Here is a 19,619-nt window from a genome sequence, read left to right as displayed (position 1 = left end):
TTGAGAGTAATGGATACATTGTATACCACTCGGGAAAGGCAGAAGGACCCAGACGTAACTGAGTCGCAATCATTGTCAAAGAAGAAATTCGTAACTGTATCCGAAATTTCGTCCCCTTCAATGATCGTATCATGATGATTCAGCTGCAAAATAAACTACTGAATATTAATATAATACAAGTCTATGCACCAACAGCTGACAAACCAGATGAAGAAATTGAGCAATTCTACAGCCAAATTAAACAAATTCTCCGGAGCACAAAAAACATGAAACTACAATTATTATGGGAGACTTCAACTCAAAAGTTGGTGCCGAAATCACACAAGATATAACCGGAAAGTATGGACTTGGAGAAAGAAACGAAAGAGGGCAAAGACTAATACAGTTCTGCCAAGAAGAAAAATGCATTATAGCAAATACTTTGTTTCAGCAACCTAAAAGACGACTATATACCTGGAAATCTCCAGCTGATCAAGAGAGAAAGATAGTCAGAAATCAAATTGACTACAATATCATTAATAGAAGGTTTAGAAACAGTATTACATCTGCAAAAACATACCCAAGTGCAGACGCAGCAACTAACCATAATCTGCTCTGTGCTGGATTCAAACTAAAACTAAAAAGGATAAAAGCCCCCATAACGCAGAAGAAACCTAATACTGGACTCCTAAGAAATGACGTAATATCAGATGAGTTCGGAAATAAGATAAATCGTGACATTAAAAAACAGTTAGAAAGATCTGAACAAGAAAATATCGGTCAAAATCTAGATATCATGAATTCCGCCATGGTCACCATAGCAAACGAAGTTTTGAAACCAGAAAAAGACCCAATAAAGAAAAAGGATTGGATGACCGATAAAATATTAGACCTTATTCAACAAAGAAGAAATTGGAAAAACAAAGATGAGATTCGGTATAGAGAGATATATCGACAAATAAGATACGAGGTTAAGCCAGCAAAAGAGGGCTGGATGGAACAAAGATGTCGTGAAATGAAAGAACTACAAAGAAAACATGACGAGTTTAATATACATAAAAAGCTTAAAGAAATTACCTACACTCAGAGAAAAATAACTCCTCACTTTATGAGAAACTCCAAATATAAAATAATTCTCGACTTGGATGAAAAAAAGGAAGAATGGACTAACTATATAAAAGAGCTCTTCCTGGATACGAGGCCACCACTTAACACCACAAAGTATACGAATACTGGTCCTAGTATTTTAAAAGCGGAAGTAGAGAAAGCCATCAAACAGAGCAAAAATGGGAAATCTCCATGCCCTGACCAAATACCATCAGACTGGTTCAAACTTCTGGATGACGACAATGTCTCACAACTAACAAACATTTATAACCATATATACGAGACTGGCATGATGCCACAGATATGGTTAGAGTCTACATTTATTCCACTCCCAAAAAAACCTAATACATCATCATATAAAGACTTTAGACTAATTAGTCTCATGAGCCACTCTCTCGAGCTACTTCTTAAGATAATTCTTAATAGAATCAAGCAGAAATGTGAAGAGACAATGGGAAACAAACAATTCGGTTTCAGAGAAGGATTGGGAACAAGGGAAGCTTTGTTCTCAATGTTAACATTACTTCAACGATCATGGGAAGTACAGAAACCAATTTACGTCTGCTTTATAGATTTTGAGAAGGCGTTTGATAGAGTTCAACATGATAGGTTGTTTGAATATCTAGAAATGATTGGAATAGATGATAAAGATATGAGACTTTTACAACATCTATATTGGAAACAAGAAGCTTCTATTCTCGTAAACGGCAAAGACACAGACAAAATTTGCATTCAAAGAGGTGTCAGACAGGGTTGTGTGTTATCCCCAACTTTGTTTAACGTATACTCAGAACTAATTTTTAATGAAGCCTTGGAAGGACAATGTGGAGTTCGAATCGGGGGAGAAACTATTAACAACATCAGATATGCAGACGACACCGCGATCATGGCTGAAAATATCGAAGATCTTCAATTCCTTATAGATCGAGTCACTAGAGAATGCTAAAATAACGGACTTAACATAAATGCAACAAAGACAAAGTTATTTGTGGTTAGTAAACAAGACATCGGCCCTATGCAACTAATTGTCAATGATGAATCAATAACAAAAGTTAACCATTTTAAATACCTAGGATGTTGGATAAACGAGACACTAAATCCGGATGAAGAAATTAAAACTCGTATAGAAATTGCAAGAGGAGCATTTATGAAACTTAGATCTATTCTGAGCAACTCTCAGCTGAACTTACAACTAAGAATCAAGTTCCTAAAATGTTATGTGTATCCTGTATTACTATATGGATGTGAAACCTGGATCATGAAGGTTAACATGATGAACAAATTAGAAGCCTTTGAGATGTGGTCGTATCGTAGAATGCTCAGAATATCTTGGATTCAACGCATTTCAAACAGAGTAGGTCAAGGCGAAGGTGACTTAATGAAGATGATAAAAAAGAGAAAACTTGAATATCTGGGGCATATAATGAGAGGTAGCAGATACAGGATGCTGCAGTTAATACTCAATGGAAAGATCGACGGAAAAAGAGGAATTGGTCGAAAGAAATATTCATGGCTCCGAAACCTTCGTCAATGGACTGGCTTATCAGCAGGTCAATTGTTACATGCCGCACAAGATAGAGAACGATATCGGCAAATTGTTATGGAAGCTACCCACGCCTAAAACTTTGGGCACGGTACTTAAAGAAGAAGAAGACAAATCATACAGTATATGCCCACTTTCCGTTACGTGTACCTACCATTCCCGAAACTTTGCGTTAAATATCGGCTAAGTGTTTTTCGGCGACATCTCGGATAGCCTATAGATAGTGTGAATATTGCTATTACCTCGCCGTTGAGTCACGCATTTTTTTCTGCGACAAGGTGTGTCTTGTCAGGTAGGGTAGGATATGGATAGGGGGAATATATTTACATAGTGGTTCAGTCGAAGTTATTGAGATAAATTTGAACGACAAAAAAATTTATAGAACTTGTCTGGCATGCCTTTATAATTTTGAAAATAAAAAATACAGTGATAAACATTTAAAGACAACATAATTTTAGAAGATTATCACTCCATCTTTTGCTTGGTCGGCCGACTCTTCTTCTACCAATAATTGGTGATTTATTTCTTGTTATTTTGACCACACGTGTCCCTCTATTCTGCTATGTGGTTGTTCTTTTTTCTTCTATTTAATGTCCATTTGTTTATACATTTTACGTTACATTTTCTTCTAATGTCTTTACCCCTCTTTCGATCTCTCAGCCTATTTCCTGTAATTCTTCTTAGTACTCTCATCTCTAGTAGTCTCCTTTCCAGTAGTCTTTGTTTTGTGGCTGTATCGGGTCTTGGGTTTTTGATGCAATATGCCATTATTGGTTGTACACTGGCTTTATAAATTATTGACTTCATCGCAGTGTTAATATGTTGGTTTTGCCATTTAGTGTTAATAGGTTTGTTCTAGCATTAGTTTCAAACGGTTTGAAACCATCAGCGAATAGTGGACCAGCGTAAGTAGAGAGGATAGCACTGGTGACTGTATTATGTTCTCTCACTGACCAACTGTTTGCTGACGGTTTCTGACTAGTTTGACTGTTTGCTAGAACAAACCTATAAGATACCCTACCAGTCTAGTTGCATTTTGTACTTGCATGATTTCTCACTTCTTTGTCCAGGTCTCAGTAGCTTGACAATTCAGTTCCAAGGTATTTTATTTCCATTACTTGTTTAATACTGATTGGTTCTCTACTGATTACTGTTGTTTTAGTTTTCATTATTTTAGGTTTCTCAGAAAACTAAAACAATAGTAATCAGTAAAGAACCAAACAGATGTTAAATAGAAATTGTTGGTATCAGTATTGAAGTAAAATACCTTGGAATTACATTGTCAAGTCACGGAGACCTGAACAAAGAAGTGTTCAGGTGTCTAAGATGAAGTCAAGAATTTATAAAGCCAGTGTAAGACCAATAATGACATAAATATGCATGAGAAACAAGACCCGATACTGCCACAATACAAAGACTACTGGAAACGGCAGAGATGAGAGTACTGACAGGACATACAGGAAATACGCTGAGACATCGAAAGAGTAGTGAAGATATTATAAGACAATGTAACGTATAGTGTATAAACAGATGGACACTAAATAGAAAAAAAAAAGGATGGAATAACCGCTTAACCAGAATGGGAGAGACACGCGTGGTCAAAATAACCAGACATAAATCACCAATCGGTAGAAGAAGTATCGACTGACCGCGCAAAAGATAGAGTGACAACCTTCCATAGAGGTATCAATCCGCCAATGACCCAGCAAACAGGTTTGAGCCCAGTTACGTGATGATTACGTTAAATTTACGAAAAATTTCAACGAATACGTAACTCGGTGATTTATGACGGGAAAAAAACGTATTTCAGTGCCAAAACATTCACCTATATATTAGTGCTTCCTGTATACATGTTTGGCATTAGAATAATATAAAATCATAATGACGAATACAGTACATGTTTTTTTATTATAGGTGTGAATGTCGGTTACATCGCAAAGGTACGTTTATTTCACGTAATAATCACGAAACAGAAATAACTTACTTTGGTTAAATTTTGGAAAACAAAATTTTACAACGGTGTTGGTTAAATACGTACCGCTTGAATTTTACTCACTGTATTTTATGAACGTCGAAAAATTAGATGTATTTCACGTAAAAGTAATGTAAATAATACCAATATTTATACAAAAAGTTTATGATTTCGCTTTTAAAATCATTTAGTATAACTATTTCAATCCAACCTTGATTTGAAGCTATTTTTGCTATTTTTTTCTTTAAAAATATCACAGGAGCTAAAATAATGTTGAGTCTAATTTTCAAATCGCGCCCGGTGATGACGTACTACCAAGCCTTTCTCCTTCTTTAAATACTATCACGTGACCACGGTACGTGATTAACATAGTTGGTTCGAAAGCTAAATTAATCGATTTATCGAGTAATAAATTCCTTTCCATAGATTATTTTTTTTATATTATTCTGGTATTGAAATAGATTTTTAGTAAGACCAATTAGTTAATAGTAGAAGAAATTTAAAAACAAAAAGAAAATACGTAATACTAATTTAAAGTAAGTAGAATAGTTTAACTGTAATTTAAAAATAATCGATTTTTATAATCGATTATCATAACCTCTAATATCAGCTTCTCACATTTCTCACAACAAAAAGTGAAAGTGAAACGTGAAGAGCTTTATTTCCCTCGTTTTATTTTAGGCGGGTTTATTTATAATAATGTCTTTCGTATTAACGTTTACCTCACTGCTCGAGGGTTGAAGTGCCGATGATGCAATTAGAAAAAACAAGAAAGTGTCCTCGAAATAAAAAGTGACCTGTGTTATGTTTTGTGTTGGCAAATTTTTTAATGTGTCTGTAGGTCGGTACCATTTTTGGTTCATTATCTTGTATAATAATTATACAAGACAAATGTTTTAAAGTCTCTAAATTCTACTAAATAAATACATTGTTAATACTTTATATGCTTGTTTTATTTATATTATATGAGGATAATAATTACGTGATTCATAAGTTAATTAAGGTCGAATTATTTACGTGAACCGAGGACGTATCTTTCACGTGAATACTAATATATACATTCCCTAAAAGATACGTTAATCAACACGTATTTGCAACGTGAATTTCCCGAAACATTTTATTGCTATTTAAGGTAAATAACACTTCTACTGAAGACGAGTTATTCACGTAATTTAAAGAGGTATTTTCAATGTGACATTCCAACCAAATTTTCACGTGAAATTCACGTAAGCAATTTACGTATATTGGTGTCAAATGTACCCAAAATTCACGTAATTAACACGTCGGTATGTTTGCTGGGGAACAAGCAGAATTGCTTATAAAGAGAAGGAAGAAGAAGAAGATCATTGTTTCAATTGAATATAATATTAAATTTTCTTCGGGCCACGTTTTATCAGACCGGAAAAAATATGCGTATTGCTGTCAAAAACTTAGTATAAATGCAGTGATATGGGAGAGAGTGGATATGACATGCGGCATTGTATAACTAGACCAGTAGATAAACAATGCATGCGGTGAACTAGATGGGATCGGTTTCACAGACAAAAAGGGGAAAGCACTATGGCGGAACATCTCTTTGGCCTTGTTCCATATATAACATATAAAAACCTGCCCGCTGCTATATTGCTTTGCCATAGTGTCAAATCAAGGGTTCCATTTAGTAAATACGTTTATATCATATCTACTCCCTCCCACATCACTGTATAAATGTTACCAAACTGGAACAAAATACAATATTTAAACGGCGACGGAAAGTAAACACGACGTCTACTGAGAATGGTAGTTAAAATAATGGGAGGTGTATGGAACGGGTATGGGCAGTAAACGGAACGTATAGTGAGAATCGAATTTTAATGGGAGGTGTATGGAATGGGTATGGAAAGTAAACGGGAGGTATAGTGAGAATCGACCTGTAGTCTGTTTCTTAACAGATGTCGCTACGGCATCCCAGCCATTTCGTTCGTTGAAATCAGAGACTGCACGCATCGGAGTATTTTGGTTCAATCAGAGAGAGAATCATATGTGTCTATTGACGAGGGGTAAAACCGTCCCGAAACGGGTATAGATGCTTGATGCACTCTCTGATTGAACTATATATAGTTTGTTTTTAAACCAAGAGGAGTAATTCAAATTTCCCGCGCCGTAGAGCTTGTTTGTAATTGGTCCAACCTCAGGCAAGTTTACTCCACTATTATCAAATTTTGACACTAATGACATTTATAAAATTTTGACACTATTGGCATTTCATAGATTAATTAAGATATATAAGAAATTTTTTGTATTTTCTGTGTTATTTCTTTAATTTTTAGATTTTCAATCTGCTTTTATTAAAAAAAAACAGTTGTTTAAGAACTCTTTAGCGACGTATTAGTATAATATAATATTTATGGATTACCGTAAAAAGCCCATATGATCAACCAAAAAAGAAGATGTATTTGATGATTTTTCTAGTGACTTTTTTTTTTTTTTATTTACAATTTGCTTCAACCACAAGGGTTATTAGCAATGAACTGTATTTACATCAAATTACAAAATTTAGGTATATTAAATTTGGTTAATGAGTCCTATAGTACGTAAAAAATTAAGAGTCTTACATGAATTACTTTCACTTAAACAATCTTTAATTGTAGTTGGTAACTGTTGATGTTGCCGTTCTATAACGTAGAGGGGACAGTCTATTATTATATGTTGCACTGTTAGTTCACTATCACACACATAACACATCGGAGGGGCTTCCTTCTTTAATAAAAAGTCGTGGGTGATCTTCGTATGACCAAGTCGCAATCTGGACATGAGCACTTGGTCTCTTCTCTTTGTAGGATGTTTCGACGGTGATATACTTTGTTTGATTGTTCTTAATGTAGAGTTTGATTCGTTCCAATTTGTTTGCCATTTTGTCATGATCTTGTTTTTAAAATATTGCTTTAGATCAGTATGAACGCAAGTAGTTATGATGTCTGTTAAGGGATTCTCACTCGCATTTTTTTGCTAATGTGTCAGCTTTATCATTTCCACTTATCTCGCAATGTGATGGTACCCAGAGGAACTGAACTAATCTTTGATTTTGTTGGCATATCAAGAGTTCCGCCTTAATTAAGAGGAGGATAGGATGTTTGGGGTATACCCGCCTCAAGGCCGTTAATGCACTTAGGGAATCGCTAATGATTATTGAGAATTTGATGTCATGTGTGTTAACAAACTTTAATGACTGGAGGATAGCAAAGAGTTCAGCTGAGAATATGGAGGTTTGGGGAGGGAGCTGGTAGGAACTGTTATAGTTATCTGTTGTGAAAGCCGCTCCTACTCCATTTGCAGATCTGGATGCATCGGTATAAATATGGATGTGATCATTAAAACCATTTAATATCTCTAATAATCTCTGATTGAAGATTTTTGCTGGTGTGTCACCTTTCTTGAATGCAGATAGGTTTGTATTACAAGCAGGGAGAGCAATTGTCCATGGTAATATGTGTTGGCTGACTTTAAAAGTATTGTAAGTGTGTGGAATTATTGTGTCTAAGCTCTGTAACGTTGCTCTCACTCGATGATAAAACGGAGGATCCAATCTTTTCCCACAATTAAATGTCGATGGAAATCTATCTGTAAATGTGTTTTTATAAACAGGTACATGTGGGTTAGTTGATACTCTTAAGGCATACATGAGGCTAAGGTATTCTCTCCTGAGTTGAAGGGATGGTTCGCCTGATTCAACATACATACACTCAACTGAGCTTGTGTAGTGTGCTCCCAGTGCAATTCTAATTGCTGAATTATGAACTGTGTCTAGCACTTTCAATAGTGAACCTTTGGCTGAGTTGTAGGCAACAGCAGCATAATCTAGTTTTGAACGAATTAGGGTTTTGTATACAGTCATAAGAGTTTGGAAATCGGCACCCCATTGTTTATGAGAGATACTTTTCATTAAGTTAAGGCCGTTTTGAACTGACAGACGGAGAGAGTGGATGTGGTCTTGCCAAGATAGTCGGCTATCCAGTTTTACTCCCAAGAAGTTGATCGATTCTGAATACTTTATTGGTAAATTTTTTAGGAAGAGTTTCGGTGGATTTACTTGTTTCTTTGGAGTTTTACTGAAGATCATTGCTTTCGTTTTAGTGGGTGAAAATTCTAGGCCAGTAGTATTCGACCAATTCTCTAGTTTGTAAATGGCTTGCTGTATATGGGTCGTCATTGTTGATATATTTTTACCACGACAGAATATAACAAGATCATCAGCAAATAGACGGGCTTTGACTAATGGGCTAAGTGACTTAGCGATGTCATTGATGGCAATAAGGAAAAGTGCAACACTAAGAGTAGACCCTTGAGGAATACCGTTTAATTGGATTTTAGAGTCTGAAAGAAAGTTGTCTATTCGAACTTTGAAGTTTCGCCTATATAAAAAATTATTAATAAACTTGATAATATTTCCTTTAATCGACCAACTTGACAGGATTCTTATGATATCTGATCTCCAGATTGTATCATATGCACGCGTTATATCAAAAAATACAGCCAGACATTCTTGACCACATCCAAATGACTCATGAATTAGTTGTCTAATGTAGATCTGGACTTTCTAAATCCACTTTGTATAGGGCTAAGTAGCTGTCGATCTTCTAGGTACCACATTAGTCGGTTGCTTGCCATTTTTTCAAGTACTTTGCACATATTAGATGTTAGGGAGATTGGTCGGTAAGACTCTGGGTCCGATTTATTCTTGCCCTGTTTAAGAACTGGTACAATAATGGAATCGTACCAATCAATGGGGAAAACATTATTTGTCCAAATGAAATTATAAAGATCCAAAAGATATTGTTTTCCTTCCGTTGGCATAGCTTTTAAAAATGTCGTAGGGATGTTGTCAGGCCCTGGGCTAGTGTCTTTAACTTTGTTTAAAGTTTCTAACAGTTCATCCATCGTAAATATGGCATTTAGAGGTAAATTATTGTGGTCATCAAGATTTATACATGCATTATTAAATTTATTTTTATGGGCTAGGAAACTTGTAGATAGATTTTCGTCACTGCTATGTTGTTGGTATACGTTTGCTAGTACGGAGGCTATTTCTTGCTTAGTTGAATAAATATGGTTATGATGTTCTAGGTAATGAATGGTGTTAAATGATTTTTTCCCGTACATTCTGCTTATCATTTGCCAAACCTCAGAAGTCGGGGTAGATGAATTTAAAGATGATACATAATTTTTCCAGGCTTCTCTCTTACTCTTCTTTAAGGTGTATCTACAATACGCCCTTAATCTTTTGAATTCTAGCTGGTTGTTTAAAGTTGGGTGCCTTCTTAATTTATAAAACGCCTTTTTTGACTCTTTAATTGCTGCTTCGCAGTGGGAATTCCACCACGGGACTGGAGCACGTTTTTTTGGAAATTTTGAATAACCTATGGACTCGTGAGCTATTGACGTTAAAAACTGTACGAGATGGAGTACTTTGGAGTTAATATCAATGTCTGTATCAAAGGGCTGAACCAACTGAGAAATTTTTTGTGAAATTAAAGAGGAATATAGAGACCAATCTGCATTTTTCAGACACCATTTATTGGATGGAATTGATGAGGAGATATGGTTATTGTTCGTAATTAGGATAGGAAAATGATCGCTTCCATGCAAATGGGATGTCACATCCCACGACAGAGTTGGTTGTAAGACAGGGTCACAGAGGGATAAATCTATTGGGGATCCATTGCCGGTGGAAATATTGAACCTTGTGATTCTTCCATCGTTAAGGATATTCATATTAGAATCTGTAACAATTTGTTCGATTTTACGTCCCAAGGAATCTGTTTTTTTACCTCCCCAAAGTATATTGTGGGCATTAAAATCGCCTAATATAATACGCGGTTCTGGAATTTGATTGAAGAGTTCAGTTATTTCTTTTATGGACGGGTCTAAGTTCGGAGGAAAATAAATATTACATATATTGACTTTGTGGGGGCCTTTTATAGATACTGCTGTTGCCTCCAACTCAGTTCTTAAACGTATTACTTCGGTATTAAATGAGTTATGGACATATATTACTACTCCCCCACTAGCATGGCTAGCAGTTATTCTGTTCTTATAGTACGGAGTATAGTTTCTTAAATTATGACAGTTATCTTCTTTGAAGTGGGTTTCTTGTAGGCATATTACAGATGGTTTAAACTTAGCTATAATTAATTTAAGTTCTTCTAAATGGGTGTAATACCCATTTAGGTTCCATTGCAGTATACAGTTGAATGTTGTATTAAATTTCAGCAGAGGCGTCGCTGCTGTATTCACTGTGATCAGTAGAGAAAGCGGATAATAATAGCTGTTTATTAATCTTAGTTTTTAATCTTGTACAGCGACTTTTCAGATACTTGGGAGTTAATGCTGGATGGATTTTAGTTAAAAAATTGAGTAGTCCTTCGATATCTTCTGTATACGTTTTTGCAATGCTGAGAGGATCTGCAGAGCCGTATGCATTTTCAAAGAAATCAATTAGTTCTTCCTGGGTTAAATATCCGTTGTCAGAATTATCTTGGAAAAAAGAACTAGTGCATTTAATAAGATCTTCTGCTAAAGTCTTATTATCTTCAGGAATAGTTTTTGCTTTCTTAGATTTACGCAGAGGTTCTTTAAATGGGTTCTGGTCTACTGATGTTGAAGGAGACGTTATTTCTGACACCGCTCGTTTAGACGATTGAGTGTCAGAGGGTGTAGGAGGTTGATTTTGGCTGTGATTATTCATTTCAACATTATCTGGCTGGATAGGTGTTTGAATGGGATTTGAATCAAATAGAGAAGTATTGGTTGTTTCTTTTGATTGTGGACTGGTGGATTGTTGCGAAGATTGTGAAGGATGGATAGTTGGCTGAGCATCTGTTATGATAGGGTGGCAATTTTGGATATAATTTGGTTGACTAGTAGGTGATGAATTTTCGATAGATGTTTGAGTGTTTGTATTTTTTTTGCACTGAGAGGCTAGATGACCTTGTTCTTTACAAATGTAACAAGACTGTTTTTCAAGTGAAAAATAAATTCGATAATTGATTTGTTCATAGTTAATTAATATAGACTCAGGAATATTTTCCAGATTTTTAGGAGAAATGTAAGTATAGCGTCGGAAACTCAAGATATGCTTAAATAAAGAGTTAGTTGTACCTATTCTTAGAAAATCCAATGGAGTTATTTGATGAATTGCAAAATTTTGTAGTTGAGTCTCTATAATACTGTGAGGTATTGATGGGGGGACATTAGAAATTATCAGTTTTTCGCTTGGTGTGACTAACTTCCTGGCTTGGATACGTTCCTGATTGGTTACTATTGTTCCATTATCTGTTCTTAAAAATTCGGTGACTGTTTCTTCAGTAGTAAAATATACGCAAATACGATCATTTACAATCCTGGAAATGGCGAGAATTTTATTGGGATCGACTTTAGTTGCTATGGCATTTAAATAATCTTCAATTTTTGTATTTGGAAGTGAATTGAATAAAATGGCTTGGTTTTTGCTTGCGAATTTTTTGTTAGGTTGAGTCAGAGCGGTTGAATATAATTTTGATTGATTGGATGGATTAATGACATCTTGAGAATTTTAAAGTTCAGAAGATCTCTCCTCTGAAATTTCCTGCATATTGGGCCTATGTTGCCTGATTACGGCCCTTGTGCTTGGACAGGTTCATTAGTAATTAAGCTACTTAATTACCTCGTTACTGGTATTTATAACCGTTGTTTACTGTTTGTTGATTAAAAAATAGTAATAAAGATGATCTAACTTACAGTTTGATCCCAAAATCGGATTAAGCACTATATAATACACTATTATACCAACTTTGATAATTTTCTAACAAGTAAAACCACCTTAATTTTGATAAAAACTAAGAGCTAATCGGAAACACTGTTTACTAGTTAAGAAACCAGTTTCGAATCTTTCTAGTGACTTTCTTGGGTATGAATCTGCCTTTTTAGTTTACTCCTCTTGGTTTAAAGACCTAGCTTAGAATCAAGAGGCGTAACAGAGGCCCCATCTTGTCGTCTAATAGGTATATATAAAATGTGTTATTGGTATATTATTTTACGCATACATATTCAACGTTTTTTAAGCAGTGTAGTATTGAAAATGAAGCTGCCCGTCAGATAGATATGTATTAATACAATTTTACATAATATGTATATTAGCTGATAGTAGTGCTCGAAGTAAGTTGTTCATCTCATAGAATAATACTATGTAATAATGTAATAATTTATTAATTTTTGTTTTATTTTATTCTATACCAATAAAGATAAAAAATGTAAGTTGTCATAGATAGTGCATGAATACACTTATAACCCAGTAAATGACCGTTTTGGAGTGTAATTATCAACGTCACGACGGATTTGCTTAACAATTTGGATTTAGGTTCTACTTACCCTCCACTTCATAGTTGGGCTTATGCCGTTGGTTGCTTTTACTTGGGGGGTGAAAGTCACCCCTTTTAGGGGGTGAATATCATACGTTTAAAATAAGTCCGGAAATTGATAAATTGACTAATAATTTTAAGCAACTTTTGTCTATAAGGTTTCTTCATCTTAGTCAATACTATTCGAGTTATTTGCGAGTGAAATTGTTTTATTTTTAACAAAAAAAAAACACGTTTTTATGCGGTTTTTGCAAATAACTCAATAAATAGTATTTTATCGAATTAAATATTATCGAAAAATTATTTTTAGCAAAAATGTAGCTTATAAAAAAACTAAAACATATTGTAGGTATTCATAAAGTCCATCGACACAGTAAAAGCAAAGTTGTAGCTCATGAAAAAAATCTAATTCGTCCAATTCCAATGGAATATTTCAACTTGAAATAACCAAAAAATAAAGCACTTTTTGGGGAAAACTCATTAAAACTTTTTATAATGTTAAAAAAAAGCTTTATTTTTATTTTTTATACATAAAAGTTTTTATCATCATACTATAACTAAGAGAGTTACTTTCAAAATAAAGTTGACCCCCTTTTTTTTGGTAAAAAAAATTGTGAAAATCTCACTATTTAGCACCAAAAATAAAATTAATCGTTAGCCCTTTACCATTTACTTTATATACAGTAGGAAAAATTAAAGAATACCCATGAACGAACATATAAAACACGCTGTATTTTCCTGTCACCGTGTCACACAAAAAATTGGCCAGCGCAAGTACATGTAATAATTATTATTACATATACTTGCGCTGGGCAATTTTCTTTGTGACACGATGACAGGAAAATACAGAGTGTTTTTATATGTTCGTTCATGGGTATTCTTTCATTTTTCCGACTGTATGTAGTATTTACATGATCTGTAAGTTTGACCGGTTTAAAGTTATTTTTGAAAAAATTTGGTTTTGCAGTAAAACTGTTTTTTCATTTTGGAAAAATGCCCTTTTTTCAAAATAACTTAAAAAGTATTAGTGATACGATAGGATAGATAATCTCAAAGAGTAAAGAGATGTAGGTTTTGCTTTTATAAATATTTTGGTTTTATTTTTGTTTTCTGTAAGACAAAAATTGGTTAAAATGTGGCTGTTCAAAATTTGCACAGGTACACTCGTGATTTATGACTCGTTCAACAAGCCCTTTCAAAAATAAAAACTTTAAACCGGTGAAAATTACTGGCCATATAGAAATAAAAATAGAGCCTTTTAAAACACTTTAAAAAAAGTTGTAATGAGTTCTCCACGAAAAGTTTTTCATTTTTTTCTTATTTAACGTTGAAATATTCGATTTGCAATTTGATGAATAAGAACAATGTTTCATGAGCTACAACTTTGCTTTTACTGGGTCGATAGACTTCATTTTTTTATAAGCTGCGTTTTTGGTAAGACTATCTTTTCGATCAAATAATTACTTTTTGTATTTATGAAATTTTTTTTTGTTGAAAATGAACATTTTCACTCGCAAATAACTCAAAAATATTGACAGGGCCACTTCAGCGCTGACACTGAAAATTACACGGAATCACCGTATTTCACGTTTCTTTACTGGGCTATATCCCATAAGTTTTTATTACACAAGTCGCATTTAGTTGTTCGGATACAATTAGCGTCTCTTTGCAAAGACAATGACGTCGACTTTGCAAAGTAACAACACGCTTACTCAACACACACACTACATATTACACCTGAGTTAGTGATAAGTTATAGAATTACGTGGCTAAAGTTCTAGTTCTAAACCAAGGCCAAAATCAGAGAAAAAAAAGTCGCGTTTAGTTATTTTAGTTTTTTAAAGGGGTCCCCATTTCTAAATCTGCGGAGGAGGGGGGGGCGACGGTGTTTGTTACGCCACTGCTTAGAATATAATGCTGCAGCGTTTACGGGTTGCGAAATTGAAAATATTTATACATTTTTAAACCAATTATTATTTATACTGACCTCATCGTATCTAACCCTGTCTATTCTGAGTTGATCTTTTCTGTTAGATTGTGTACCGTCTTGAAATGTAAATTTGATCCCGTACAAATCAAATCCCATAATTAACTTATTTTTAGATAGACCTGCACCAAGCCAGCTTCTTATAATTGTTTCTCTATTTAAATCTTCTTTCTTCCAGTCGTAGTCCTTGGGAAAAGTGTATACAGTTGTGTTTTCGACTTCAGAAAGCAAAATATTATATACATCAAAGGTCTTAATAGTTACCCAGTCTACGATGCTGAAATTAAAATCTAAATGCATTTATTCCAAAAAACTATACCTATATTATATTGCTGATCAAACAGTAGGGTTGTTAAAAAAAATTCTGGTAAAAGTCGGAAAATTTTACCGTTTTGTAATAGTTATTTTTCTACGACCGTTTAATAACAAGCTCATTATTCGCTATTTTTTAATAAATAATAGCACCCATTACTTTACCCGTGAGTAAAAGTTCATTACTCACGGGCTGAAGTTACTCACGGGTTATTATTCACGGGCTGAAGTTATATTCAAGTGACGCATGCCACTTTTAATATTAATCGTATATAAACTGCAAATAAAATTACTTAAACTTGTTTATTTAGTACAATAATAATTATTGTAATTTATATCAATAAATAATTTCCTAAAATTTTTAAAAGAATTTTAATAGTCCAGGGCGCATCTGTTTTGAGATGGACGTTGAGAGGTCACTCAAATTTTTTTGCAGAAATTGCTTGAAAATAACTCAAATAATAATATTTAAGTTATCCTCCCACTCAAAATGGTCCGGAACATTGTTTAAATAACCAAAATATTGATTGGTTTTTTGATTATAACTTTAAAACTCTTCATTTCTGAGAAAATTTGTACTAACGTAAAAGTTGCGTAATTAAATTTCCTACAATACAGAATTGGTTAAAAATTTAAAAAATAGTCACCCTTGTTGCAAAATGGCAATAATTGCGAAAAAAATTATTAAAAACAAATATTCGTACATATTTTCAAACATTTACACTTCACTTAGGACCTTCATATTTTACCCAGAAAAACTTTATGATATAGTAAAACAACACTATAAATTTCATTAAGATCGGGTTAATAGCTTTTGCAAAATAAACTTTGCAATCCAGGTTTCGCAAAAAAAAATTAATTTTTTTTAAATGTTGCAGGACTGAAAATAAAGCAGATAGCAAGTTTAATTTTTTTTTGCTTATAGAAGTGTACTGTACCTTTCATTTGAAATTTGCAAAATTAAAATCGATTAATTACCACGGCGTCAGGAAATTTTTTAAATAAACATTAATCTTTGGTGCTACGCGCAGGACAGCGGTGTTCGATTCACACAAGTTGATATCCACCAAAATTTCTTCCAATCTTTATCTAATATATTATTTTCGTACTCTATATTTTGTTGTATTTTAATATTTTAATTCCACAAAAATCAAACTAATTTTATTATTGTTTGTGAAATATTGTTTAAACAATTGGATATGTTTAAAAATAATAAGCTTTTATTCTCTTAGTTAAAATATATGAACAAAGAAAGTTTTTGATAAAAACGTGTTATTTCAAAAGATAGAGTATGTGTTTTTATTTTGCAATAAACAAATTTATTTATTTACATCGAAATGTAAAAATTAAAATGTATAAATTAATATCAAAGGTCAATGGAATGCCCAATCAGAGCAAATTATCCGCTGTCCTGCGCGTAGCACCAATAATTAATGTTTATTTAAAAATATCCTGACACCGTCGTAGTTAATCGATTTTAATTTTGCAAATTGCAAATGAAAGGTACAGTACACTTCTATACGCAAAAAAATTTCAATTTGTTATCTGCTTTATTTTCAGTCCTGTAACATTTTGAAAAAATGAATTTTTTTTGCGAAAGCTGGATTGCAACATTTATTTTGCAAAATCTATTGAACCGATATTAATAAAATTTACAGTACTATTTAACTGTATCATAAAGTTTTTATTTGTGAAATATGAAAGGTCCTAAGTGTAGCATAAATGGTTGAAAAAGGTAAAATTCGAATACTTGTTTTTGTATGGTTTTTTCGCAATCATTACTATTTTGCAACAAGGGTGACTATTTTTTAAAGTTTTATCCAATTCTATATTGTAGGAAATTTAATTATGCAACTTTTATGTCAGTACAACTTTTCTCGGAAATGAATACTTTTAAAGTTATAATCAAAAAACGAAGAAAAAAATCGAATTTTCCTTCATTTTTTGACATTTTGATTATTTAAACAATGTTCCGGACCTTTTTGAGAGGGAGGATAACTCAAATATTATTATTTGAGTTATTTTCAAGTAATTTCTGCAAAAAAATTTGAGTCACCTCTTAACGTCCAAATGTACTAATATTTTTACAGATGTACCCTGGTCTATAACTGTAACAATATCAGTATAACTTTTATGTTTATATCTTGTTTGATCTTGTTTACTAAAAATTTTGACGTTTATCATTTATTTTAGTGACAGCAAATACATTAGATGGTCCATATGACAGTCCATAGTATTTGGTGACAGTGAAATTAGGGTATTTTGTTTGTGTTAGGGCGGATTCCCATGTATCCTATTTCCGGCGATGCGTTTATCCGAATGTATTATTATTGGTCAGAATCGAATTAGGATATTTTCGCGCCGAATTTCATCCGAAATTTTTAACTACGCTTCTGACATCGGATAAAGATGAAATTATTGTAACGTTTTTGTAACTAAAACGCACGTTTTGTAATTGTAACGTAACCTTATTTTATTTCTGTGCATTCAATTTATTGAAACATACATAGATTTGAATAATAAAACCCTGTTAGTATGTCTGCTTCTTTTAATTTGCAAAAACAAACCAAAACCAAATTAACCAAACCAAACCAAACGTACAATGCGACCAAGAAATGGTCAAGGAATAGTCAAGGAAAGGTCCGTGAAATATTGAAGCAAAGAAAGTCACAAGGTGCTTTTAATAATTTATTGCAGGAAATGAAGCTAAATGATGTTGATAAGTATTTCAACTTTTCCATAGTTTCTTGCATCTACTCCATTGTTTCTTCAACGTTATCCATGATAACAATTACAATTTACAACAATATTGCAATTAATAACCAAACCAAATCAAACAAATAACAAATGTCAAACAATAAACAAAAAATTGACTATGGACCATGGACAGTTGACAGTTTATCCAGATTTTCGTATCCGATAATCGCAACCATGTGATAGCTGCTAAACTAGCTACTACGAAAAGAGACGATTTTCGTATGTCGGATATCGGAAATCGGATACATGGGACTCCACCTTTAATTGGAATTTATTTAACTAATAATATTGTGTTTATTTTGAAGTTATATTGTGTTAATTAATATGTTATAACATATACATAGTTATATTATTATATTATACAGGGTGTTTCATTAATAATTGTCTATATAGTAGCTGGAGAAACCTTAGCACAAAATACGAAGATTTAACCTAAAACTCTTAAATAAAATGTGGTTCCTTACTGAGTTACAGGGTGTTTTATCTAAAAATTTAAAAATTATTTTTGCTCAGCATTTTAAAGCTATTCGACGTATGCTTTTCATACTTGGCAGGAAGTATAGGTACTGTACAAACTACTAAATTATGTTAAACCAATGTTTCTGGTTATTACCAGAAACGTACAACGGGGGAAAGTGAATGGTTGACCCTCTCCAAATTCTACGCCACTGGCGGAATTGCTATTTTAGTTCAATTATTGGATTCTCCAATACTTTCTATTAAAATAATATACTGTTCATTCGTAAAGATAAAGTCATTAGTTTTCGAGATCTTTGAAGTTAAAAATGAAACGACAGATTTATTTTGATTAATGTATTGTGTCGCTTCATTTTTAATTTCAAATATCTCGAAAACTAATCATTTTATCGTTGCGAATGAACAGAGTATTATTTACATAAAAAGTACTGGAAAATCAAAAACTACACTAAAATAGCAATTTCGTCAGTGGCGTAGAATTTGGGAAGGGTCAACCAGCTACCATCCCCTGTCGTACGCCTCTGGTAGTAGCTAGAAACGTTTATTTATCTTAATTTAGTAGGGTGTACAGTACCTACGCTTTCTGCCAAGTATGATAAGGATACGCCAAATAGTTTTAAAGTACTGGGTACAAATAATTTTTAAATTTTCTTTTTCTTCTTCTTCTTCTTCCTCTTTATAAGCAATTCTGCTTGTTCATTGGCGGATTGATACCTCTATGGAAGGTTGTCACTCCATCTTTTGCGCGGTCGGCCGATACTTCTTCTGCCGACTGGTGATTTATCTCGTGCTATTTTGACCACACGTGTCTCCCCCATTCTGGTTTGGTTATGTGGTTATTCCATTCTTTTGTTCTATTTAGTGTCCATTCGTTTATACACTCTAGGTTACATTGTCTTCTAATGTCTTCACTCCTCTTTCGATCTCTCAGTGTATTTCCTGTAATTCTTCTCAGTACTCTCATCTCTGCCGTTTCCAATAGTCTTTGTGTTGTGGCTGTATCGGGTCTTGTTTCTGATGCATATGTCATTATTGGTCTTACACTGGCTTTATAAATTCTTGACTTCATCTCAGTGTTAATATGTCGGTTTCGTCATATAGTGTTATTAA

The 19,619-nt window shown here is 33.4% G+C and overlaps 2 protein-coding genes across 10 annotated transcripts in view; one reads left to right on the top strand and one right to left on the bottom strand.

Annotated features, from left to right (window-relative positions):
* The window catches only part of LOC126891728 (uncharacterized), an 827,477-nt gene that overhangs the window by 444,395 nt on the left and 363,463 nt on the right, over positions 1–19,619 (top strand). The gene's annotated exons all lie outside the window — the stretch shown is intronic.
* Positions 1–19,619, bottom strand: part of LOC126891732 (probable chitinase 10) — a 114,987-nt gene that overhangs the window by 20,664 nt on the left and 74,704 nt on the right. Inside the window, exon 9 of the mRNA XM_050661007.1 lies at positions 14,964–15,240. Coding sequence (XP_050516964.1) covers positions 14,964–15,240 — 277 coding nt within the window. The remainder of the gene's footprint in view (positions 1–14,963; positions 15,241–19,619) is intronic.

Source organism: Diabrotica virgifera, chromosome 9 (genome assembly GCF_917563875.1).
Source record: "Diabrotica virgifera virgifera chromosome 9, PGI_DIABVI_V3a".
Lineage (NCBI taxonomy): Eukaryota > Metazoa > Arthropoda > Insecta > Coleoptera > Chrysomelidae > Diabrotica > Diabrotica virgifera.
Note: the sequence above shows the minus strand (reverse complement) of the source record. Positions and strands in the feature narration are given on the sequence as shown.